This window comes from Strigops habroptila, unplaced genomic scaffold, assembly GCF_004027225.2.
Source record: "Strigops habroptila isolate Jane unplaced genomic scaffold, bStrHab1.2.pri NW_022045634.1_ctg1, whole genome shotgun sequence".
Classification (NCBI taxonomy): domain Eukaryota; kingdom Metazoa; phylum Chordata; class Aves; order Psittaciformes; family Psittacidae; genus Strigops; species Strigops habroptila.
The window spans coordinates 593,476-618,208 of record NW_022651110.1 but is presented as its reverse complement, the minus strand read 5'-3'; the positions used below and the strand labels follow the sequence as shown (position 1 = coordinate 618,208).

Sequence of the window (24,733 nt, the reverse complement as noted above, 5' to 3'; positions counted from 1 at the left end):
ATGGAATTCCTAGCAGGGGCCAGCAAGTGGAGTTTGGGGAGTTTCTTGCTCTCCTCATCTTCTCCCTGTTGTATTTTCCACCCTGAAGGGGAGGAGAAGTCAGTTGTTAGCATGACAAGACAAGTTGTAATCAATTCCTTTCCTGTGTGATGGGGGATACCACCATTCCTGAAGGTCTGGTTGGAAGGAACATCTCCCCTCCACAGATCCCAGCTCTTCCCCCTTGTAGAGGTGAATTTATCCCTTCAATATCCCCAATGCTGCCTTATCCATGAGCTTGGGCTCCTCCAGCTTCTTGGAGCGTTGGGAGCTTGGTGGCTGCACGCTGGGTCCTTCCACACTAAACGCTGCTGTGGGGCTGGGTTCCGGGTCCAAAGCCCATGGAAGTGCTTTGCTTTGAGCGTGCAGCATTAAGGTTTCCACGGCTCTGTGCTCCTCTAGGATGCAGGTGGGAAACTCCAACAATCGTGCTAATGAAAGCCCCCTTGGACTGCTTGGGGCTGAGCAGGATGGATCCCTATGGAGGATCCGGAAGTGCCTTGTCCATGGGGATGCTGCGGATTCGGAGCAGGAGAAGGGAGGAAATCAGCTTGGAAAAGTCAGCAGGAGCCAAATTCCTGCTGTTCCAGCTTCCCCGAATGAATAATCTCCTAAGAAAACCAAGCAACACGTGGAGCTCGGCAAGGGCCAGGCTCGAGGCGCTCCGTTGATCCCCGGGGTGATGGTTTCTGGATGCTGCCGCGTTTCCTTAAGGCAAAGCAAGGGGAATCCTTGCTTCCCTCCGCTCCATCCCTCTCCTGCGTCGGTGTGTTGGGGAACACGGAAGCAGGTGCCCCAAAATGCCAGTCCTCAGCACAGAGAAGGTGGGTTTGTTGCCCCTGGAGCCCATTTCACTTGTGTTTTCTGCTTGTTCCTCCAAGAGCTCAATTCCTACGAACGTTTTGGGCTCCTTTATCACTTAATTAGTTATTATTTATTAGTAGTAGTTAATGACAATTAGCCCCACGTGCGCCCCTGCCCCCCCGCTCCTCTGCAGCGGGATTCCAGAGCAAGCAGCAGCCAGGAAGAAGGAACACTCCCAAGTAAAGCGATTCCAAGGGGTTTTGGGGTGAATTTGGGGTGTTTCGGAGCATGAACCCCCTTTTCCTGCCACAATTCCCTGTGGATGTGCCTGAGGACGACCACGCTGTGCTTACAGCCGCCCAATCAGGAGAGGGAACGCGCCTGATTGACAGCGGATGGGCAGCCTCCGCCAATAGGCTCGGGGGGACGGATGGTGACAGGTGCGCTCGCTGGCCAATGGGTGGGAAGGGAGGGTGGTGCCTCTGGGCGAGCTCAGCCAATGGAAGGTGAGGGGGCGGGCTGTTGGAGAGCAGCCAATGGAGAGCTTCGTGGGCGGGGCAGAGCGGCGGAGAGGCCCAATGGGCGGCGGGCGCGGCGCGCCTGCGCAGCGGGGCGTTCGGGCGGGCAGTGCGGCGCCGAGGGCCGGAGGCGGAGGGGAGCGATGGAGCAGGGATACGGCGGTAGGTTGCGGGGGAGCCGCGGGGGCCGGCGCCTCCCGGTGCTTCCCCTTCCCCCGGGGTCAGCGGCAGCAGCAGCTCTGTCCTCCCGGTACCTCAGCGGCGGCTCCCGGTATCACCATGGGGGGGGGGTGGTGTTGGTTAAGCCCCAGCGGGACGCGTTGTGCCCGCCTCCCATGAGGGGGCGCCGCCGCTGATTGGCTGAGCTCCGCGTCTCTCAGCGCTAGGGCGCCGCTGATTGGTGGCTGGGTGCTGTTGGGGGGGGCGGAAATGGAGCCGGTCCCATTTCTAAAGACGACACAAAATGGCGGCCGCGCGGACACGCCCCCCCCCCCCTCCCCCGGTTGTGACCCCCGAGGGGGCCCCGTGTTCCCCCCGAGCGGCCCCGTTACCTCCCGGGGGAGGCCGCTCCGGGGGGGTCCCCGGTGGGGGCGGCTGCAGCATCATACTCCCCCCCCCCCCCCGGGGTGCTTTCGTCCCTTCCCGTTGTAACGCCGTTGGGTGGGAAGACGTTAATCCGTGAGGAGGGAGGCGGGAGCCCGCCGAAACGGCATTGAGCTTTGTTCGCCGGCGTTGGGGGGTGGTTGGTGAGGGGGAAGAGCCGGTTCCCTTCATCAGAGCGCTGAGCGGGTTCGAAGGGGTCTGAACCACGGAGCAAGGGGCGCAGGAGGGGGAGGCGGGCGGAAAGCACCCAAATTGAAGCCGGACGGAGGAAGATCGGTTGTTGAAAACCCTCTGATGGGGCTTACTGGGAGGTGAGGGGGTGGCACATGGGGAATCCTCTCCCCGCTGGCCTCATCCCCCCTGGAATTCACTCTTCACTCCTATTTGCTGCTGCAGACACCTCCTCGGGGTTTATAACACGATCACAACCGCAGAAGGATTTGATACGTGACCCTTTTGATGTGTGTTTTACCGAGTTCCTGCTGCCCCCCGGGGTGCTTTGTCTGTGGGGCTCATTCATGATTCATCTGGGCTTCATGTCGATGCAGACCTGTTGACGGGATCCCTCTGTCTCTGCTTTCAGCTCACTGCAGATCGCTTTCCTCACGCTTCTAAATGGGTTTGAAGCGGTTTATGCCCTGTTCTTTGGGCATAAAAAGGAGGTGGGAAACTGTGATAAGGATTAGAACCACCTTCGATGAATGTTGAATCATCCTCTGAGTGCTGGTGGCTCTGCTGACAGCTTTGGAAGCATTTAGGCAGCTAAAAGTTCTTCCCAAGAAAAAAGATTTTTGGCTTCATGAAGTGAATTTGCTGCTTAAAGCTGGGATGTTCCCTTCGCTCTTGATGGATTAAACCCATCTGAGCGTGCTGCAGCTTTAGGGATGTTCTGGTGTGGATTTTTACTGTTCCGTGGTATAAAAATGAAGGAGTTTTTGCATATTTGGGGGTCTCTAAATAAACCTCTCTAAATTAACTTCAATACTTCATGATTCCAGCAGAAATCACACTTTATTCTCCCTGGGTAAAGCCCTGTGTTGGAATCAGCAGGAGAAGCTCTGCTCTTGGAAGGAATTCCCTTCTGGATCCTGGCTTTTTCTTCTGCAGGTGTTAAACTTCTCAGTGCTTCCCTTTGACTGAACCAAGTAAATCCCTCGACGTTGCTCTGCTTGTCCATGTGTGTGGAGAACAATCCTTCCCAAGCTTTCCCCCTAGCTCAGGGAGCGCTCTCTTGGGAATCAGCTGGGAATCAGGACACATGGTCCCTTTTGAGTTGGGTTTTTTTCCCCCTTCTCTGCACTTTGTCATATTTATTATCCCAAGGGAAGGTGATGGTGACTTATCGACTTGTTCCACTGGGGTTTTCCCTGCTGGGGATGTTTATGGATGTGCTGTGCTGCTCCTGCTGCTTGGTACCAAGTCCTTAAGAGCCACGTGTCTCATCTAGTGAGTGTTTTACTTAATAATGAGTTTCAAAATGAGACATTGAACTCTTGAATTGCCACGTTCTTCAGTTGTACTGAAACCTTGAGGTCTTTGCTTTGAGAACCTGAGGTCTTTGCTTTGGGAACCTGAGGTCTTTGCTTTGAGAACACTGCATTTTGGGCTTGAGCAACCTCTGTCTTCCTGAGGTTTTGAGTAGGTCCAGGCTATTTTTGCCTCCTGGATTAACATAGCCAAGGTTTTATCCAAGACAGCTTAAAAATGGAAGGAGAGGAGCTCGCTTTTAATCCCACGGCTGCTGCTATTTTGGGTTCGAAACTGAGCAATCTGCCCTGAGCAAAGCTTCCCTGTGCTGGGTTTGCTTCCTCTTCTGTTCTCCAGCTGTTCTGCAGCCACCAGCGTGCCTGGAGGCAGGAATCGAGCTGGGAAATGAGAGCTGCTGAACACGGTGGCTGCTTTGGTGCTTCTTCCACCTGGGCCAGTGCTTCAGCCACTGCTGACCTGGGGAGACCAGACTGAAGCCGCTTCGTTAGTGCAGTGCTTGCAATTAGCGCTGGCAAGTGGAAGGGCTCCATGTGTTTTACTGGCTCCTGGAATGGCATTCCTCACCTCGGATCATGTGTGAGGATATGCAGTATTCCCTAGGAAAAAGGATGCTTCTGCTGGCACAACACAACTGGAACGTGTGTTTCTCAGTGCTGGTTCCGTTCTTTGGGTGACTTATCCCGTGGATTTTCTCCTCATGGAATAGTTTGGGTTGGAAAGGGGCTTAAAGCTCATCCTGCTCCAAGCCCCTGTGTCCAACCTGGCCTTGGACACTGCCAGGGCTGGGGCAGCCACAGCTTCTCTGGCCACCCTGTATCATTCTAACCTATAATTCTGCTGTCTCAACGTAGCTTTGTGTTGTCATAACCCATTTAAACCCAATTTCTCTTTCGAAACACACTCTGTTCTTTTAACAGAGTGGTTCAAACCATCTCGTCGATCTTCAGATGCTGAAACAAAGCATCAGGCAGCTCCAGGCGTGTTTCCCAAGCAATGAAAAGCGGGAGCGAGGCTGTAATTAAAGACTTGGCTGGGTTTAGGGTTGTTTAAGGGAAGAACGGAGCCCTGGGCCAGCAGCAGAGGTGATGCTTTGACAGCTCCCTTCTTTTCCTTGCAGGTTATGGCACCTGGAACACTGGAGCCACCAACACTCAAGGTGAGGTTTGTGTCTGTGAAGAGATTTGGGGAGTTGCAGTTTGAGAGTAGAGCTTACTTTTAATTCTTTCTAGCCAGAGTAGTGTGCTACAGAAACACTTTTTCCCACCTTTCTTCTACCTGTTTGAAATCATTCGAAGTGATTTTAAATCATTTCTACTGCAGAAGCTTCCTCTGACACCATGGAACGGTGCCGGGGGTGATGAACGTGCTGGGGTTTGTCACCTGGGTGTTAGTGCTGCAAACAAAGCCTGTCCAGGGCTGTTTGAGACTTTGGGCTCCCCCCTTTCCAGCCCAAACAGCAGCACCAAGATGCTCCCAAAAGTGACAGTTTGAACAAACATTTGCTTTTGCTGCAGTTTTACTGCTTCTTGAGGGGGTTTATGGAACACTTGAGCTGTTTTCAAGTGTAAACGCTTGAAAGTGCTTCAAAAACCATGTAAAATGTATTAGTTATCCATTACATTTCTGTAATCAGCTCTTGGAAGTCCTGATTCCCTCCTTCCCAGCATTTTTAGCAGTGATTAAACTGAATTAGCTCAATTTCACCTCTCAACTTTTGAGTTTGTTGCTGTGGGAGCTGAACCACTCTCTTCTTTTTGTCCCCTTCAGGTACCTATGGGACGAATGCGACGAGCTGGCAAGGTGTGTGCTGACTCCAGCTGTTACCTGGGTTTGGGGTGCTCTGCTCAGGCTCTGCAGCTCTTTTCCACCTCCTGCACTCTCTCTGCTCAGGATTGGGGTGCAGAACTCTCCTCCTCACTGCTTCCTGTCTTTCCTTGCACCTTGCTCCATGGTTGTGGCTTTTTCTGAGGCCCGTGGAGCATGACAGAGCTCTGTCCTGGTGGCTGTGCCTTAGAGCAGGAAAATTACCTTGTGGATGAGAAAAGTTCTGTTTCTTTTCCATCTCCATTTCTCCCTTGGTCTTGGACAGCCAGATGAGTGCATTAATAAACTGATTTAGTGATTAATAAAATGATTAATATCATTTTCCCCTCCAAACCCAAGGTTTGCCCTTGGAATCTGACAGCTTGGCCATACACAACCCGGGACACCTTCCACTAGAGCAGGTTGCTCCAAGCCCCTGTGTCCAAACTGGCCTTGAACACTGCCAGCGATGGGGCAGCCACAGCTTCTCCATTCAACCCATTCCACCCTCATGGGGAAGAACTTCTTCCTTATCTCCAACCTGAACTTCCCTGTTGCAGTTTGAACCCATCACCCCTTGTCCTGTCACTGCTGAAGGTCCTTCCCCACATCCCTGGAGCCCCCTTCAGCCCCTGGGAGCTGCTCTGAGCTCTCCACGCAGCTTCTCTTCTCCAGCCCCAATGTTCTCAGCCTGGCTCCATGTGGAAGCTGCTCCAGCCCCTCCTCATCCTCGTGGCCTCCTCTGGCCTTGCTCCAGCAGCTCCGTATCCTTCTGATTTTGAGGACACCAGAGCTGCTCACACATTTTAGGCTTAGAGAAGAAGAATCTTGGCTGTTCCCCAGTTTTAGAACCCACATTTCTTTGCAAAGACGTCAAATCCATCTACAGCCGTGCCTGGTGGGATTTATTCACATCCAAACTCTTCCTCCAGGTACCTGTGTCTGTCATATGGAATTAACATCCATGTTCTTTGCCTTTCCTGCCAGGCTACGAGGGCTACGACTACTACAACACCCAAACCACCGCCGCGAACACCGCAGCCACGTACAACTATGCTCCTGCCAGCTCCAGCAGCTGGGAAACCCACAAAGCTTCAGATATGAGCCTCAGTGCTGATGTCAGCTCTTCCATGCCCATCACCTCCTACGGCACCGAGCACTCAGCCAACGAGAACTCGGATTCCATCATTGCAAAGATCAACCAGCGCCTGGATATGCTGTCGAAGGAGGGCAGCGGCGGGACAGGGGACGGGATGGAAGACCAGGAGAGGTGGTTCTGCCACTTGCTTACGTTTGATAGTGAAAATAATGGTTTTTAATGTAACTTCAGATGAAGCTGTTCGGAAGTTCTATAGGGCAAAGAAGCAGGTTCTGTACTTGGGCCACACCAGCCCCTTGCAATGCTCCAGGCTTGGGGAAGAGCGGCTGGAAAGCTGCTCGTGGAAAAGGAGCTGAGGGTGTGGATTGATGGAGCTTGTGCCAGTGTATCAGCACCAGGGTGGCAGCAGGGCCAGGGCAGGGACTGTCCCCCTGTGCTGGGCACTGGTGGGGCTGCACCTCGAATCCTGTGTCAGTTCTGGGCCCCTCACTGCAAGAGAGACATTGAGGTGCTGGAGCGGGGCCAGGGAAGGGCACCGGAGCTGGTGCAGGGCCTGGAGCACAAGTGTGATGAGGAACGGCTGAGGGACCTGGGGGGTTTAGTCTGGAGAAGAGAAGGCTCAGGGGGGACCTTCTCGCTCTCTGCAACTGCCTGACAGGAGGATGGAGCCAGGAGGGGGCTGGTCTCTGCTCCCAAGGGATGGGACAAGAGGAAACGGCCTCAAGCTGCACCAGGGGAGGTTTAGATGGAGGTTGGGAACAATTCCTTCCCCAGAGGGTGCTCAGGCAGTGGAACAGGCTGCCCAGGGCAGTGCTGGAGTCACCGGCCCTGCAAGTGCTCACACCCCATGTAGACAAGTCCCTCATGCCATAGGTTAGTGGTGGCCTTGGCAGCGCTGGGCAGTGTTGGACCTGATGAGCTGAAAGGTCTTTTCCAACCTGGTTGATTCCATGATTGTGTTGATATGATCCAATGTTCCTTGGAAAATCAACTTAATTGCTGATGTTTTTTACCTGCCCCAACACGTGGGTGCACACATGCATGTGTTTTGGTGCTGTAAGTTGGTGAGGTTGGGACATCTCCAAGGGGTTTCTTTTCAGGTTGTCCTGCACATAAGTTTGATACTTACTTATTTCCACCAAGAATAAGGAAAAAGCGACTTGGGATACAGAAAGCGATGGGTTTGCAGGGATTAATAATACTTTTATTGTGGTTTTCTGGCCAGAACGACATGGATTGGGCTTAAAACTGGATGCAAGCCCCTGTGTGGGGTGTGGGAATGTCACCCTGGTGCTGACCATCATCTCCTCCCACAGCTCTTTCAGATTCGAGTCCTTCGACTCCTACGACTCGAGGTCCTCCATGAACGACCGCGACATGTATCGACCCAGCTACGACTACGGCGACGTGGGGACCGACCGGAACGATTCCTTCGGGAGCCAGTTCGACAACCGCAGGGATCAGTCACGCAACAGAGGGAACAACTACGGGCTCATGCGGGGCCGGGCTCAGAACCGCGTCCAGAACCGCGGGCGGCTCAACGCCTTCAACCGCAGCGACCACTTCATGCCCTCGTCCAGCTCCGAGCGCCTCTCGGCCCGTTGGAATGAGCTGAACTACATGGGAGGACGTGGGATGGGGGGGGCCGGATCCAACAGGCTCCCTTCCCTCTTTTCCCAAGCCCTTGTTCCCGATTACGGCGACTACGGCGACTACGGAGATTACGGCGACTACGGCGACTATGGGGATTACGGTGACTATGGCGACTACGGAGATTACGGTGACTACGGAGACTATGACTATGGCATGATGGGGATGTCGGGCATGGGAATGGGACGGTATGGGAATATGCCGTATGGAATGGGGAGGCAACGGAACAGAGACAGGATGGGGTCGGTGCCCTGGCACATGAACACGCTCATGGTAAGTCGTCGCCGTCGGGTTTGGTTTCTTGTCACGGTTGAGTTTTGCTTCCCTTGGTGGGTCGGCTGGAGAGTGGAGTCCTTTGGGAAGCATGAGCCTTAATTCATGGTGCTTCCATGAATTATTCCGCTATGGAATAACTCACATTTTCCTGGGTAGAAATGGGTATCACTGAGCTTGTATAGACCCATTCGCAATCAAAATAGAGCCTGTGAATGCTTCCCCCATCCCAAATCCGCTCACAAGGGGCACTAACCCAGCTATAAAATCCTTTTATAACCAAAACCACATCTGCAGGGTCACAAGAATTAAAACTTCTTTAAGAGATGTAGCAGATGAGTGGAATACTTTGGTTTTGAAGCTTCTCTCAACGCCTCAAGTTGATTGATCCAAGTGATTTCTTCCCCCTTCAGCCCAAGAGAAGAGGGTTCCGGAACCGTTCCGGGGGGCGGTCGGATGGTGAGGGGGGAGGACGCAAGAGGAAACAGTCACAGAGCGGGGACGAGCCCGACAGCAAACAGGCAAAGACTGACAGTGAAGGAGATGACACCGACAACGGTACGAGCCCATTTTGGGCCATTTTCCTCTGTTTTTAAGTGTTTTCTCTTTCATCCGACTGAGAGTTGTTCCATTTCAAAGCTGGGGGGATTTATTAGGGGAGCATTAAGTGGGAGAAAAGCCCCCCCCAGCACCAGCTTAAACACTCCTCCTTTTGCACAGCAGATGAGGGAGAAGGAGAGGAAAAGTCGGGAGATGAAGCAGACAAAGGTGTAAGTATCCTTGTTTTGTACCAGTCTTCGTGGTGAATGTGGGAATGTGCTCTGAGGGCTGGGGCAGCCTGGAGAAGAGAAGGCTCCTTAAGGGGAGCCCTTAGAGCAGCTCCAGTGCCTAAAGGGGCTCCAGGAGACCTGGAGAGAGGGGCTGGAGGGGGGTTGTTGCCATTTGTGTTGTGTGTAACTTGGCCACAGCTTTCCTTGGAGCAGCCATAGATTTAAAGCTTGATAGTAAGAAGCAATATTAGTGGTGACATAGGGGAAGTAACACCAGTGTCTCTTTGTGTTTCTCTTTTGCAGGAGAACAGGAAGCGGGGTGATTTCACGGAGGAAGGTAGGGATTTACTCCCTCACGCAGCTCCCAGGACTAATCCCACCACTTCAGCTGGTTTGGGATTGTCATTTCCAGTCAAGACACATCAGCCCCAGGCACGTTGCACCTTCTGCCTTGGGGTGACTTGGGGAAAACCATGCGTGGGACTTGAGTTGCTGCTTTTAGGTTGTTTTCAGGATGGGAACTGAGGCATAGCTGGATGTTGAGTGTCATTGAAGGCTCCCTCTGATGCCCAGAGGCTTCTTTACCTGCAAACGTGTCAGGTGAATTGTTCCCTGAGTCCTTTGAGGCTGATGGGCCTTGGACGTGGAGCTTTCTACCCCAAAACACTGCAGAGATGAGGTCTGCTGGATCTTCAGTTCCTTTTTGCTTTCCCAGTAATTATCAGGTCTATAGAAGCCAGGCTGAGAGAGCTGGGCTGGGGCAGCCTGGAGAAGAGAAGGCTCCTGAAGGGGACACCTTAGAGCAGCTCCAGTGCCTAAAGGGGCTCCAGGAGACCTGGAGAGGGGCTTTGGACAAGGGATGGAGGGATGGGATGAGGAGTAACTGCTTCCAATAGGAAGAGAAAAGAGTTAGATGGGATATTGGGAGAAGTTTTTCCCTGTGAGGGTGGTGGGACACTGGGTTGAAGGGAGAAGCTGAGGCTGCCCCATCCCTGGCAGTGTTCAAGGCCAGGGTGGACACAGGGGCTTGGAGCAACCTGCTCTAGTGGAAGGTTGCTCATGGCAGGGGGTTGGACCAACCCAAACCACTTTGTGATCAAGGAATTCTTGGGAAGGCGACATGAGGAATATCTCCAACCCCATCCCAAGGGAGCAGAACTGCTGGAGTGCTTCTGGCATCTCTGCTGGGTTTTATTGCTCAGCTTCCGTGAGGAGCTTTTTCAGTCATGGGCAAAACCAGGAGAACAGGGAGAACGTGGGGAGAAAGCAGCAGCATCTCCCAGGGAAGGGAGATGGAGAAGGCTCTGCAGCATCATGGAAGTCAGGGCTCTTCCCACTAATGGAACAGCCTGTTGCTGCCTGAGACTTGAACTGCTGTGGGAGTTTTAGGGAGCTGGAGGAGAGGGTTTGGGGTTTACAGTAACTGCCTGAGGCTTTGGGAAGAGGCTGCTGCTTCCCTGTGGTCGGAAGCTGGTTTGGGAGAGGAAGAGCTTCTAGAGGCTGAAAGCTGTTGTGACTTCCCGATGCTGAGGGTGAAGAGGAAACAGAGGGATTGAGCCCCAGCATTCCTCAACCAGCCAAGTGGGTGGTGGGGAGCACAGTAACTCTGCTTTCTTTCTCAGCATCAGGAGATGGCTGCGAGGATGATGATGAGGAGATGAAAAAGAAGAGGGAGAAGCAGCGGAGAAGAGACCGGATGCGCGACCGTGCTATGGACAGGTAGGAGCAGTGATAAATGGGTCCATTCCCGGCGTTATTCCATGAGAACAGGAGAATCTCCTGGGGAATCGTATTGTGGGGCCCTGTGCTCTGATTTTAGCAGGTTTTTGCCCTTTTTGTGTGTTTTATGATTGTTTTAAGATGAGGAGAATATTGAGGGGTTTAATACAGGGATCAGCGTGGAGCAGTGAGTCCGGAAGGGTGTTTAAGAGGCTGTGTACGCACTTACACACTCTGCCCTTACACATCCATCTTTAGCTCATTAATTGCTTTATTTTATAGCATTATAAAGGCTGTATATAGCAAAACACAAGGCTGTATATGCAGCTTTGCTATAAAATAATACCATTAATGAGCTGAAGACAAGATGAACCAGCCAAGGTGGCACCAGTGTTTCTCTGTCGGGTGCCAGGGAGAGAATCTCCACATCCAAGAGTGCCCATGAATTTGTCCCATTGCTTTTGAACTCACCCAGGGTTTTAGCATCCACTCCCCTCCCATAAAGCTTTAAGGAGAAGGAGCTGCTGTTCAAACTGTGCAGGTTCAAACCACGATGACAAAGGTCCAAAATGAAGTAAAATTGGGGGGGTGGCACGTGGAGCAGCAGCGAGGTATAAAACCGCACCAAGGGTGGTGATGGTCTTGATCTTGGTGTTAAAGTTGAGCTCGTTCCTCATCTGTGGTGTGATTTCTCTGCTTAGGATCCAGTTTGCCTGTTCTGTCTGCAAGTTCCGCAGCTTTGAGGAAGAGGAGATCCAGAAACATCTCCAGAGCAAGTTCCACAAGGAGACCTTGAGGTACATTGGTACCAAGCTCCCGGATAAAACAGTGGAGTTCCTGCAGGTAGGTGGGATGCTGGCGTAGCTCAACCCTTCCCTGCATCCCTACTGGGATATCAAGGCTTCATTTGGGGTTTCTGGGCTTCGTTTGGTCCACCCAGAGCTGAGGGTGGTGATAAAGACCAGGGAGTTTTATTTTCTGGATGACCAGTGGTTGCATTTTGGGGGCGTTTATCAAGGATTTGGGGTCTCCCACAAGGAATCTGATGGTGACGTGGGAGCAGGCTTCTGTTTGGCTCCAGTTTGATCTTTCCATCTCTTGTTATAACATGACGGGGAGGGGAAAACCTTGGCCTCGTCTAGTTCCTTCCCCAAGCACAGGCTTCCCTGTGGGTGTTCTCTGGGGATCTCGATTCCCTTTGGAGCTCCGTGGTCAGCTCAGTGGAGGACACTGAGTTTTCTCCTCTTCCTTCCAGGAGTACATTGTCAACAGGAACAAGAAGATCGAGAAGCGGCGCCAGGAGCTGACCGAGAAGGAGGGCACAAAGCAGAAGCCGGATCCTTTTAAGGGTAAATCTGTGTTCTGTGTCCAGAGACTGAGTCAGTGTGCAAGGAAAGAAAGAAATAGGTGCTGTCGTAGTTCTTTGGGAGCAAAACTGGAAGGATTGGAGTCATCCAGCTGCAGGTTCGGGGCGGGTTTTGCCAGCTTTGTGAAACAAATGGACTTCATGGGGAAGGGGAAGCGCCCGACGCTGCTGCGGGTTCTCAAGCAGCAGGTTCCTGAGGCTTGTGCAGTGTCAGGTGCTAAAATTAAGGTTAAAAGGGAAAAATATCCCAGAACTGTTGATTTTTTGAGGCTGTTTGGTTAATGCAGCTGGAATCCTGTGTTTGTTCTTAACGTTTAAGTGCTGAAGTTGATCTGGTGTGGCAGGGAGGGTGATGGGGGAAGATCCGCTTGGCTCTTTGTGCCAGTCCCCTGGGAGTGATGAGTGGAGCTGGGGTAAGCCACAGGGAGAAAAACTGAACCTGAGTAGAGAGGAGGAATGAAGCCAGCACTGGGGGAAGCATGATTTGTCCCTTCCAGCTTTAAATAAATGGATTTTGGGGAGGAAAACAGTCTCGGGTGAGTCGATCACTTTGTACCCCAGGCTGTTATCCCCATCTGTCCTCCTCCTACACTTGGGTACTGTGTTGGTATGATCTGGTTTAGAGCAGAGTAACTATCCTGCCCGTCCTAGAGCAGCATATGGGATGCTTGTTGTCTTGGAAAGCAGAAACTGGGGGGGAATAGGGGTGCTGGATTAGTGTGTTGGCTGTAACATGGGGTTGTTAGGGGGTGGAAGGGTGCCTGAGACATCCACCAGCCGAACATGTCACTTGGCTTGGCTTCTGGCTGATGTCTTGTTTTCTCTGTAGGCATTGGCCAGGAGCACTTCTTCAAGAAGATCGAGGCAGCTCACTGCATGGCCTGTGACATGTTAATTCCTGCACAGAACCACCTTCTCCAGAGGCACCTGAGATCTGCTGATCACAACAGGAACCGCAGGGTAAGCGGTGCCTTCGCCTCCGAACCGGAGCGTTCGGCCGGGCGCTCGAGCTTGGTTTGTGGCTTCCAAAAACCTTCTCACACAGTCTGTGAGCACACCAGGACGTGAAGCTGCTGCCCAGGGGTTGTGGGACGCTTGCACATGGGCTGTGCAGCGCTTGTTGGAACACAAGTGGATGAGAAATGGGGAAATGAGCACAGAAAGTGGTGTCGAAAGGGAAACGTGGTGTTTCTGGTGCATGGGGGTTTGGCAGCTTGGCCAGCTGTAAACGTGCAGGCTGAATCACAGAATAGTGTTGGAAAGGACCTTAAGATCATCTAGTTCCTACCCCCCTGCCATGGGCAGGGACACCTCACACTAAACCGTGTCACCCAAGGCTCCATCCAATTGAACAGTCAGGGATGGAGCATTCACATCTTCCTTGGGCAACCCATTCCAGGGCCTCAGCACCCTCCCAGGGAAGAACTTCTGCCTTATGTCCAACCCGAACTTCCCCTGTTTCAGTTTGAACCCATCACCCCTTGTCCTGTCGCTCCAGTCCCTGCTGAAGGTCCCTCTTCACATCCCTGGAGCCCCCTTCAGCCCCTGGGAGCTGCTCTGAGCTCTCCACGCAGCTTCTCTTCTCCAGCCCCAATGTTCTCAGCCTGGCTCCATTTGGGAGCTGCTCCAGCCCCTGCTCATCCTCGTAACCTCCTCTGGACTTGCTCCAACAGCTCCATGTCCTCCTTATGTTGAGGCCACCAGAGCTGGATGCAGCACCCAAGCGGGGTGTCACCAGAGCAGAGCAGAGGGGCAGGATCCCCTCCTTCAACCTGCTGCTCACGCTTGATGCAGCCCAGGACACGGGTGGTTTCTGGGCTCAAGCACACACTGAACCTGGCTCATGTTCAGCTTCTCATCACCCAACACCCCAAGTCCTTCTCCTCAGGCTGCTCTGAATCTCTTCTCTGCCCAGCCTGTAGCAGTGCCTGGGATTGCCCTGACCCAGGTGTAGGACCTTACACTTGGCTTGGTTGAACTTCATAAGGTTGGCATCTGCCCACCTCACGAGCGCGTCCAGGTCCCTCTGGATGGCATCCCTTCCCTCCAGCGTATCAGCCGAAGCACACAGCTTGGTGTGTCCCTGAGGGACACCACTTGCTTCCTCTTTCTCAATCTGCAGTGCTCATAAGTAGATGAAACCAAAACCTGCCTTTGAGGGCACTTGAGGAACTCATAAATGAGACGTAACTGATGTCTAAGTGGGGCCAGGCTGGAGACTGGGGGAGCTTCGTCTCTGGTGCTTTGGGTGTTTGACATGTCCTGGGCTTAATCTCAGGATATCTGGGGGATGTTCAGGCTGCTGCTGCTGCAACACCTCTTTCTGCAGGCCTCATGTTAGCAGAAGAGAGGTGGGTGCTCCCTCACATCCCCTTTTGGGGCTGTTTTCTGGGATTTCAGATCAGTTTCCCAGGCAGGAAACCAAACCATGGAGCCGAGCTCCTCGCTTGCAGCCTTCCCCTTTTAGACAGAGGCTTGTTTCTTTCCCCAGATGGCTGCAGAGCAGTTCAAGAAAACCAGTTTACACGTGGCCAAGAGCGTCCTGAATAACAAACACATCGTAAAGATGCTGGAAAAATACCTCAAGGTGAGTGGCTCAGGAGGTTGGCAACTGGTGCCGAGTGCCCGGAGCAGCGCGGAGCTGCGGGTCGGTGACGGGACGTCTGCCTGCATCCGATGGGGATGAACGTAGGTTCCTCTCTGCTGCCTTTTGCTCTCTCTCAATCCTGGGTCTGGTTTCTTCTCTCCATAGGTGGTTTTACACTTGTCGTGCTTTTTGGTTTGCTTTGTGTTCATGTATTGAACCCGCAGATGTACCAGCCATCCTTCCCAGGCGCCTCTAGCTCAATCCTGAATCCATCCAAACCGAGACCGTAATTAAAGAAACCAAAGTAGCCAAAGGAATTCCAGTTCCCCCAAAGCCACCCCTCGAGCTGTGGCCTTTGGAAGGGGGGGGACACACAGCAGGCTCCCCCCAGCAAGCGTGCGGGTCGGGAAGCCACCCCTTGACTCCCGCTGGGATTGAATCCAACGCGGATGGCTCCTGCTCCATCCACTGCACACTGGGAGGGGGAATTTATACCCTGTGTAAAGAGCCGGGCTCGGCAGCGCTCCCAGCAGCTCCAAGGGACAAAGCACCCCGAGGTGGGTGCACCCCATTCCCGTGAGTTGAAACACCCTCCTTAGCCCCCCCCCCCCCCTTTTATTCCCTCTCCTTCCTCTTCCCTTGGGAAGTGGCAGAGAACACCCCAGCTGACCTTCAGAGCCGAGACGGAGCCCGAGGAGAGGGCAGGGGAGGGTTTGCTTAAGCCCAAACCAGCGTTCGGAATTCCGGAAGGAAGCCTGGAAGGCAAACACAGTCTTCAGAGCATGGGGGTTAACCCCGCTCCATGTGGGAATGCCGGGTGGTTATTCCCGGCCTAAAGCGCGGGGTTACCGGGCTGAGGCCCGCATCCGAGAGAGAGGGAAGGTCGCAACCTCCTCCGCTGGGCGAAGATGAAAAGAAGCACTTGTGGCTACTTGCTGGTTCCCTGGGAACCCGGGAACAGCCCAGGATCCGGCGGGACAACCCCTCGTTTGCAGCCTGGCAGACGAGGGCAGGCAGCTGCCCGCAGAGCCGCCACGGGGCAGCCGGTGCTTGCCCTGTCCCCCCGGCGCCGGGGGGGTAAGTTGTGGTCTATCCCAGCTCCCACCTCTGCTAAAATACAGCGCAGAGCACTAAAAGTACCCATTAAACCCATTAAAAACTGCGACTCCACCCACTGGGTCCAGTCCAAAGAGACTTTGAGCTGGGAGCTTGTCCCAGGACGGGCCGGCTCGGCCCTACCGCGGCCTCTCATACCCGTTGACCAGGAGGGTGTGAGGTAAAACCCCTGCGGTACCCTCAGGAGGTGCAAACCTCCAGGATGTCTCCAAGAACTTTAAAAACCGCCAAAAACCAGAGAAATTAAGTTAAATTAACCCCCTTCTCCCCCCCCAAAACTGGAACCACTCAAGTGCAACTCCATCTACCCCTGCCAGGGTCCGCAGGCACGGCCACATCTCATGAGCAACGGTATCAAAGGCTGCCGGCTGATCTAAATGAATCCCGGGCTCCTGACCTTTGGCCAGCGGCAGGAGGAGATCTTCGGAGCCATCCCAGCACGGTCTCCGTATCATTCCCAGGTGCAAAACCAGGCTGAAAAGGGGTGGAGGAAAATCTGAGGATTCCAGGTAATGCCAAGAGCCGCCTCGCCATAAACCAACCCCACGTTCTCGGCACAGCTCCCGCCCAGGCCGGAGCCTCAGGGGCGAGACTTAAACTCAAGACTTGGGGCCGCATCAAGAGATGAGTTCTTGACCATCGGCCTAAAGATTCCTCCTCCTCCTCCTCCTCCTCCTCCGGGATGGCGGGCCACCTCGCCCTTCCCATGGGAAGCCGGGAGAGTCTCCACCACGAGTGGACTTCACACATCCCCTTCCCGGTAGATTTGACCGGCGATAACGGACGTTGGGGTCCAGATCGCGAGGTTGAGGGTTGATTTTCCCCCCCCTCCATAGTTGTCCCCATCACTTCCATAGGGTTCAGCACATTCCTCAGCCAGGGAAGATGAACGTTGAGGTTTCTCCTCCATCTGCATGGATCTTCTCGCGTGGAGGCAGCCAGGCTGGGCTGAATGTGATCCAGGCGGATCTTAACCCCAGGGTGGGGTTGTGGGAGGGGGAAAGGAGGAAGGATCCAGGGAGGTTTTTTTTCCTCCTATCTGGAAAAAGAAGCCCTCTCCCTGCCCCACGGCGGTCGATCCGATCACAGGCGAGGTTTGTGTTTCCCCTGTGAGGGGGGGGAGCCAAAACAAAAGTAGGGAATGTCAGGAATTTGCCCTCGGATTTGCAGCCCGGGTGTGTGTGGGGCAGCTCCTCTCTGGCAAGGTCATGCTTCTAGAGCAGCAACATCCCTCCTTTGACCTCCACCTCTGGGAACGTGAGCAGAGCCCCCCGATGTCCGCAGGGAGCGGGGCCGGGATGCGCTGGCGGCTTCCTTAAAGGTAACGAGGTGAAAATTCCAACCTAAAATCCAACAAAACGAACCCAAAAAGCCCCAAAATCCCCGAATCTGGAGGGTTTTGGTGAGGGCTGTGAGATCGCGTCGCATCTGGATCCCTCCGTCTCTCCCGACACACTAAAAGGCGGGATGGAAACCTGGAGGCACCGCCGCAATTCCCACCGAGGGAAGGGGAATCCGCCCGGCAGCAGCTCCGAGCCGGGGCCACGGGCTTGAGGAATTCCCTTTGGATTTGAATCGTCTTCGCTTAGATCCCAAATTCCTCCTGGGTGAGGAGCGGAGCCGTAGCGCAGGGTCCGTCCCCGGTGCCCGCAGCGCCGTGTGGGACCTTTAATATTTCACTGGCTCTTTTCCACTCCTTCCAGGTGTGGGATCATTTGTTTTCCCTGCCAATCCTTTGGGATTTTCCATGATGGATTATCTATTTAATTACCGTTTCCACCATTGCAAGAGCGGGCCGTCGCCAAGCCGATTTCCACTTGCTCTAAAACTCCTCTCCCGTGTGTTCACGGCGGAGATTCCCGTTGCTCCATGACTCCTTGTCTCTCTCCCATCTCTGTTTCCGCAGGGAGAAGATCCCTTTACAGATGAAATCACGGATCAAGACGTGGATGAAGCTTTGGAAGGTGGAGACGGCGCCGGGGAAGGAGCGACCGAAGCCACCGCGGCTGCCACCACCGAGGTCTCCCAGGAAGGGGAAGGAGGAAGCGGGGAAGCGACGGAAGCAGCTGAACCTTCCCAGGAGTTTTCCAAAGCTGAGGAATTCCTTAAGAATCTGGGGGAGCAGGATCAACCCTCCAAACCACTCCTGATGCCCCCGTTCCTGCAAGACGACGAGCTGGAAGCAGAGGAGATGACGTCGGAGGTGACGTCGGAGGTGACATCGGAAGCGGCGGCAGCGCCTTCGGAAGCGCCCGAAGAGCCCCCAGCAGCTCCTGAAAAGCCCCCAAAATCGGTGGTTTCCCCCCAAAATGAAACTGAGGGTTGGGCAGGAAAAGAGGAGGAGGAGGAAGAGGAGGAACACGGGAGCGAGGAGGCGGCCGGTGGGAGCGAGGAGGAAGAGGAGGAGGAAGAGGCTCCACCGGGAGCCGCGGAGCCGCAACCGGAATAACTGTGAATGTGCGTGGAGGTGCCGGTAGAAGCTGCGATTGTGGGTTGATGAGGATGATTAATTAGAGTTTGATTAATTGGGGGGGTTAATTAAAGGGGAAGGGCCCGGCCGCGGCCTCGAGGAGCTTCCTTCATCCCAGTAGCGATTCCTTCCGCTTCCTTCCTGCGGCTCTTTCTCTGTCGTGGTGGTGTTTTAGGGTGGAAAAGGCAGGATCCAGCCCCAAGAAACCCGGGAGTTTTGGGGGGGGGGGTGGGAATTTTAGAGAGGGAAAAGCAAAACAAAAGCTGAGGTTTGGCAAATGAATAAAAGCATCGATTGGATCCCGGCGGCTCCTTGGCTCTGGAATGTGGCTGCGGGGCAGAGCCGGCGCCTCGACCCCCTCCGTCCGCCGGCTTCAAGCGGTTTTAGGTGGTTTATGCCCCCAAAAGGGAACTTTTCCCCTTGGAAAATGTGTTAATTTCTGCCCTCCCTTCACAGGTTGTGTCCGTCCTACGTTCTCCGGCATTCCCGGCGGGAATGGGGCCGGGATTCGTTCCGGGTGCAGAAAATTGCTTGGTTTGCCCCCCCAAAAACCCCTTTTCCCAGCAGAATTTGCAGCTCTTGCCCCACACCCATTTCCCAAAGGATTCACCCCAAAAACTATGGCTGCGAGGTGGGATTTAGGGGCGGGACACGGAGTAAATCCTTTGGCTTTTTACCAAAATACCCCTTTTTTTGCCCCAAAACGGCAACAAATGGAATCACTTCCGGGGGCGGGGGGGGGGGGAATGCGGTGACGTCACACCCGCGCACTACGTCACCGCCCGCGCCTCGCCCCCGTGACGTCACGCCGCGGGGCGCGACCGTAGCCGCCGGCGGCGGGTGGGCGTGCCGCGGTGCGCCGTGACGTCAGGCGCAGCGCGGTGAGGTCAGTGCGGCGCCGCTGCCGGACCCGCTGCCCCTCGGTGCCCGGCTCCCCCCCTCCCCCTCCCTCCTCTTCCTCCTCTTCCTCCTCCCCCCTCCCCCCCTCCCGCCGCTCCGCGACGCCGCCCTCAGCGGCACCGGCACCGGGACCCGGCCCCAGCGCGGCCCGCCCGGCCCCGCCCGCCGCCGCCGCCGCCGGAGGTAAGAGCGGGGCCCGGCGCGGGGAGCGGCGCCGCGGGGGGACGAGGGGGGTGTTGCCGATGAGGGAGGGAGAAGAGGAGGAAGGGGGGGGGGGGTCGGGATTCACCAACGCCTCATACGTCGCCCCGCCGGCGTAACCCGCATTGCGTAATGCGGCCGCTGCGTCAGGGAGGCCTACGTAAACTGCGTGCGCGAAGCCCGCCCGCAGGTTTGAGGCCTGCTTGCGACAACGGCGTACGGCGGGGGTGGGAGGGGGGGGCGGCCGCCGTTGGCGTAGCGGCGGTCACGCGCCGGCTGCGTAGGCCGCTGCGCAAAGCGGGGGGGGGGGGGGGGGGGGGCGGGCGGAATCTCCGCGCTCTACGCACTTTGCGTAACCGCCGCGGGCCCCGCGGCCGGTGTGTGGCGGGCGGAGGGGGACTGCGCTCGCTCGGGTTACGCCGCTTGCGTAAAGGCCGGCGCGCAGCTACGGCGTTTGCGTCCGTGGGAGGGCGGTCTCGGCGTCGTCCGTCCTCCCCTCCGCGCTGCGCCGTTAGCGTAGCCCCGCGGTGCGCGCTGCGCCGCTGTCGCAGGGCCGTTGCGGGGCCGCGTTACGCCGTTGTCGGGCCGGTACGCAGAGTGCGTGCGGTGGGGCGGGGCGGGGCGGGCGGCGCGGGGGCACTTCCTGCCGCCGCCATTTTGTCGGCGGACGGGAGGAGGAAGCGGCGGCTCCTGCGCGGAGGCAGCGGCCAGGCCCGGCCCCGCGGCCCGCGGTGAGTGACGCCGCCGCCGCCTTCCACCGCCTCGCCCCGCGCCCGGGGGGGCCCCGCCGGGCTGGGTGGGACCGGGCCGGGCCTCAGCGAGCGACGGGGTGGGGGGGTGGGGGGTGAAGGGCTCCTGCCGCGCCGTTAGGCCTTAGGCCGCCCGCCCGCCTCCGCCCAGGCCCTGCGGCCGCTCGCCGGGAGCTGAGGGGGGGGCACGGACAAGGAGCGCGGTCGGAGCCGGGGAGCGCAGCGAGCGCGGCCGGGAGCCGATGGGCGCCGGCCCCAGTGTCCTTGGGGGGGGGCAGCCCTGAGGCACGGAGCCGCTCCCCACAGCAACACCCGCTCGGCTGCTCGCGGGCCCGGCCGAAGCGTCCGACGGGGCGGTCCGCGCCCCTCGCCTCCCCCTCCCTGCGTTTATTTACGGTTTTGAGGTGCTTTCCCCCCCGTTGTTTTCTACTTTTGGAGGAGTTGTTCGGTCATTGCACAGCCGAGAGGGCTCCGCTCCGGCAGGGGGGAAGCTCTGGAGCCGCTGTTGGGTGCGTTTGGGCAGGGGGGGAACACACGGACACCCGGTCCCTGCGGCAGGAGTTGCCCTCGGGCTGCTCCCGCTCCCTCCCAGTGCGTGTTGGCCATAAGAGATACGGCTTCGAGTGGCTGGTTAACAACAGGGAGTTAAAACCTCTTGGTTACCAACTCCCACCTCCACCAACCAGTGCATCCGCATCCCCCCAGTGCTTCCAGGGGGTTTTCCATGGCTGTTTCCCATTTCCCCCCAGCGCTTTTCAATGTTAAAAGCTTACAAGTAGTTCTTATTCCCAATAAGCTTAAAGCTTCCTGGCTTTCCTCGGCAGTATTCCCAAGAAAACTCCTTCAATCCCTGTTATCCTTCGACAAACAGCTCCCAGCACGGTTCAAGAGTAAGCACAGCGCCGTTGCTCATAGGGATGTGTGTTATCGTGTAAGGAATTAAGCTGGTAACTCAAACCCTAATGAATTTGGGGGGAAGCGAAGGGAGCCCTCAGGTGTGTGGGGCACCCGCTTGCATTATTGGCTTCTGGTTCCTGTCTCTGCATCACCCGCCACCGTTTTGGGGTCGTTCGAGTGATTTCAGACACTCGTCGGAGTTTGAGAGAGGTTTATTTTTGCCTGTTTGTGCTTTGGGTGCTCGGGTTAAGCTCAGTTTAAGTTCGTCACAGCAAAGTCGAGCTCGGTTTAGGCAAGAAAAGGACCCCAAGTGCTTTGGGCAAGCCAAACGTTGCTGCTTTCGGGCTCTCAAAGCCAGCGAAGGCTGCTGTGACTTGACTGCATTAGTGATTCATCCTCGGTGGGCTCGTTGCTAATGGCAGTGGCTGCAGAGCTGAACGTGGATGGGCGTCACGGCACCGGCTGTTCCCGGCCTCTGCTGGCACCCGGGGGCCTTTTTGTGCTGCCACGCATGGAAACGTGGGGATTCCTGACCGGAGGCGCCGCCGTGTGATGCTGGGGGGGTCCCTCGTGGTGTCTCCTCCACGCAGGAGGGATCCCTCCTGTCAGAGCAGTAAAACACAATTCCCAGGATCGTTTCATCCCCCTCTTAACTCCATGGATTACTCCAAGCTGAATAACTGTTGTTGCTGCGTTGTCTGATGCGCTGTGGTGGAGGTGCGGGGCTGTTGCCTCCCTTCCTAGCAAACCATCCCGAGTGTAAATCCCGTTCCTGCTTGAAGAGGAAGCAGGGATTGAGTTTGGTTGGGCTCGAGCTCAGCACCACCGCCAACCCGAGATGCAGAAAGAGCTGGAAATGCTGCCGTTTGCTCTTAAACATGGTAAATGTTTCCAATGGCGAAGCCTTGGTGTTAAACCCGGAGCTGGGCTCAGGTGGATGGAACCAACCCCCTTCGTTAACCATTTCTGGATGTTCTGGCATCATTTCTCCAAAGTAAACTCCAGCCTGGTCGGGATGTGCTGGCAGCCGGCGCCTGGCTCCGGTTCAGGAATGTGAACCAGTGCTTTCACCTTAACCCCGCACCAAACCCTGAGCGCAGGTCCCGGGCGCAGCAGAAGCAGGCTGGAATGTGGGATTGCAGCTGGTGATGACGCTTTCTGGCGGCATTCCCTGGATTTGGTGGTGAATGGGATGGATAAAGGTGCATCCCAGTCGTGTTACTTTGCTCTTTGTAGGGATGGGACCTCCTCAGAGCACTGGGGTTGTTGTGAATGTTCCTTCCTAAATATAGAAGGGGCACAAGAACAGGATGGGGTGGGAGATGGCTGTAACCCAACCACAGCAGCTTGGGGCAGCTCTTCCCAGCCCAAATCCCTATGGAAATGCTGGGTGAGGGACGTGGATGTGCACAGGGAAGGGAAAACAACCGGTGCCAGCTCTGGGGAGGGGGTTGTGTCACCACGCATTGAATTTGAGCCTGAATCATGTCTCTGCTTCAGCCCAAGCGGTGAGCAGGGAAGGAATTGCCCCCGTCCAGGTTGAAATCCAGGGTTTCATCTGGTTTTGGAGGGTTTTTTTCCTATGGGAAGGAGGAAAGCCGGAGTCTCTGGAAGCTCACAGGGGAATTGCTGAGGGATTTGGGGGTGTCATTGAATAATGGGTGTTTTCCAGCTCTCTGACATCTAAATCCAAAAGCTTTGGGAGCACCGTTGGCAGCGCTGCCGCGTTGGTTGGGTGAGGATTAGTGTGATTCAAAGAGCAGCTCTGCAGAGCGGATGTGAAAGGGGAAGCTGCCCGGCAGAGCCAGGGGATCCCAGCACAGGGAGCTCACGTGGATCCCCTTTCCTCTCCGGGATGAGTCCTGCGCTGCTTCCCATCTCGTTAGTTCCAAGCCGAACAGCAAAATACCTTCCCTTAGTTGGCATTAAGACGACACAAGCTGTGAAGGAATCATCATCTTGCTCTAAAACTTCCAGGCTCAAGTGATGGATAAATCACAGCGATGGAAAAAGGGAGCAGGATCCTGCTGGATGCACCCACCAATGGATTTATCCCGTTTGGAGCAGCAGGGTGGAGGGTTTGTGGCTCTTGCTTGTGCTCCTGTTGAGCGAGGGGGGATGTTCTGGGATAAAACCTCTGGGTTTAGCTTCAAGCCAGAGCTCTGCACCCTCTGAGTTGGATTCACTAGTCAATATTTGGTTCAATAGTCACTAAATATCAGTTGGGAGCAAATACCCAAAGGTTGTTTTACGTCAAGAGCGGAGTTAAATTCCAGCCCAGGGAATTCTGCTCCAAGCGGCATCTCTTTGGGAAGTGGGGACAAACAGTGGCTCTAACACGCTGCAGGCTTGTGGTGGCTTAATCCATGTCTCCTGCCTTACTCCACTGGGATAAGGGGTTTTCCCTCTGGATCTTGGAGCACCAAGGGAAAGGTGTTGGGATGGGGGAAGGATGTGGAATATCTTGAAATTCCCGCTTGGGAACAGGGAGGGGGATCCTCAGAGACCCAAACCTCCTCCTTTTAGGTGCATTTCATCCCTCTTTGGTGATATTTTACAGCTTCTCCTTAAGGAATGTTGTGCTGAGTGTTGCTTTCCTGGGAAAACAGGGAGCTTTGATCCCAAACCACCAAGACCAAAGCATTTGGGAAGTGCCGGCACGTGTTTGAGGAGCGAAACTTGCCTCCTGGTTTTCCCCATCCCTGCTGTGACAGGAGGGAGCAGCTCTGTCGCCGTTCCTAGTGTACTGAGGAGGAATTTTGTCCCGTTGTTCCAGCGAGTAGGAGGAGAGTAACTGATTATTCCTGTTCCAAAGGCTGGGATAGCCCAGCCCTGCCTCTTGCTCTGGAGGAGGGAGATGGCACCAATCCAGGGCCACTTACAACAACCTTAAAGCAGCAGCATCCAACCAACCCCGAGCAGGACCTTTGGGTAGTGCCGAGGCCTTGGGCAAACTTCCTGAAACCGGGAACTCCGTCAGCAACAGGCAGGCTTGAAACGTGAGGGGTTTCGTGTTGGTTTCCTGGTATTCCTGATGTAGGGAAGGTGGGAGATGAGGGCACGAGGCGTTTGTGGCCTTCGTTAGGCAAAGCTTGGCCTAAACCCGGCTTTTAGCTCAACCGAGTTGTTGTGAGAACGTGTTTGAAGCCTGATGGAGCTTCCGTAGCAACAGCATCAAACCTGCGAGGTGAAAAGGGATGGTTTTAAGCCAGAACACCCCAAAACCAGGTCAGGCGGCTGCCGAGTGCAACAGGAATTTCCTGGGACACGATTCCAAAGGCTTTTGCTTTTTGTTGTGGGATGCTCATAGTTTTCCTGTGGTAAATCAGCCAAAACCTGGGATTTCACTGGAAAACAGGCCTTGGGGTGGTTTCCCCCTGGAGCTGGAGGTGGTTGGGGTGCAGCACCCTTTGGGGTTATCAAAACTACATCAAAACACATCTAAATGTGGCAGGATTAGCGATTATCCACCTGGAATATGTTGGATTTAAACCAGAGTGATTTGAACCCACCAGGCGACTTCTGGGGCAGTTGTCGGAGCAAAACCAACCTAAAACTCAGTTTGTTTGCCTCAAAATTCAGTTTATTTGCCTTAAAAAGCCTAAAGTTGGGAGCAGGCGAGTGCTGATGGAGCAGTTTGTGGTTGATGAGGATTGAAAGTGGGAATTACAGGTCAGGTTC

The 24,733-nt window shown here is 55.3% G+C and overlaps 2 protein-coding genes across 15 annotated transcripts in view; both read left to right on the top strand.

Annotated features, from left to right (window-relative positions):
• Positions 1-1,413: 1,413 nt before the first annotated feature.
• On the top strand, positions 1,414-18,340 carry AKAP8 (A-kinase anchoring protein 8). Of its 7 annotated transcripts, XR_003989870.1 has the most exons (15): positions 1,414-1,523; positions 4,570-4,608; positions 5,220-5,252; positions 6,243-6,525; positions 7,671-8,277; positions 8,691-8,835; positions 8,998-9,045; positions 10,670-10,766; positions 11,468-11,609; positions 12,022-12,115; positions 12,962-13,092; positions 14,624-14,719; positions 16,153-16,344; positions 17,006-17,156; positions 17,742-18,151. XR_003989870.1 is itself a non-coding variant. In XM_030475304.1 (13 exons), the coding sequence occupies exons 1-13, from the start codon at positions 1,505-1,507 to the stop codon at positions 18,282-18,284; spliced, it is 2,274 nt and encodes a 757-aa protein (XP_030331164.1). In that variant the 5' UTR covers positions 1,414-1,504; the 3' UTR covers positions 18,285-18,340. The 7 variants fall into 7 exon arrangements, 4 of the variants coding, with proteins under 4 accessions (XP_030331164.1, XP_030331163.1, XP_030331167.1 ...); XR_003989871.1 differs by lacking the exon at positions 17,006-17,156 and having other exon boundaries at positions 9,001-9,045; positions 17,742-18,340; XR_003989869.1 differs by lacking the exon at positions 17,006-17,156 and having other exon boundaries at positions 17,742-18,340.
• Positions 18,341-19,158: 818 nt separating this feature from the next.
• Positions 19,159-24,733, top strand: part of BRD4 (bromodomain containing 4) — a 52,226-nt gene continuing 46,651 nt past the window's right edge. For 3 of the 8 annotated variants that reach the window (XM_030475300.1, XM_030475298.1, XM_030475294.1), the window contains exon 1: positions 19,976-20,137. The gene's annotated coding sequence lies outside the window, so the exon portion shown is untranslated. Of the gene's footprint in view, positions 19,389-19,974; positions 20,138-24,733 lie in introns of those variants that run through there. The other 5 variants (XM_030475299.1, XM_030475295.1, XM_030475302.1 and 2 more) reach the window with 4 other exon arrangements.

What these genes read in the sequence shown, in the direction of transcription:
- AKAP8 (XM_030475303.1), top strand. An exon ending in GAATGCGACGAGCTGGCAAG is followed by an intron (nt 5,253 to 6,242) that starts GTGTGTGCTGAC and finishes CTTTCCTGCCAG; the next exon opens with GCTACGAGGGCTACGACTAC. An exon ending in ATCACAACAGGAACCGCAGG is followed by an intron (nt 13,093 to 14,623) that starts GTAAGCGGTGCC and finishes TTCTTTCCCCAG; the next exon opens with ATGGCTGCAGAGCAGTTCAA.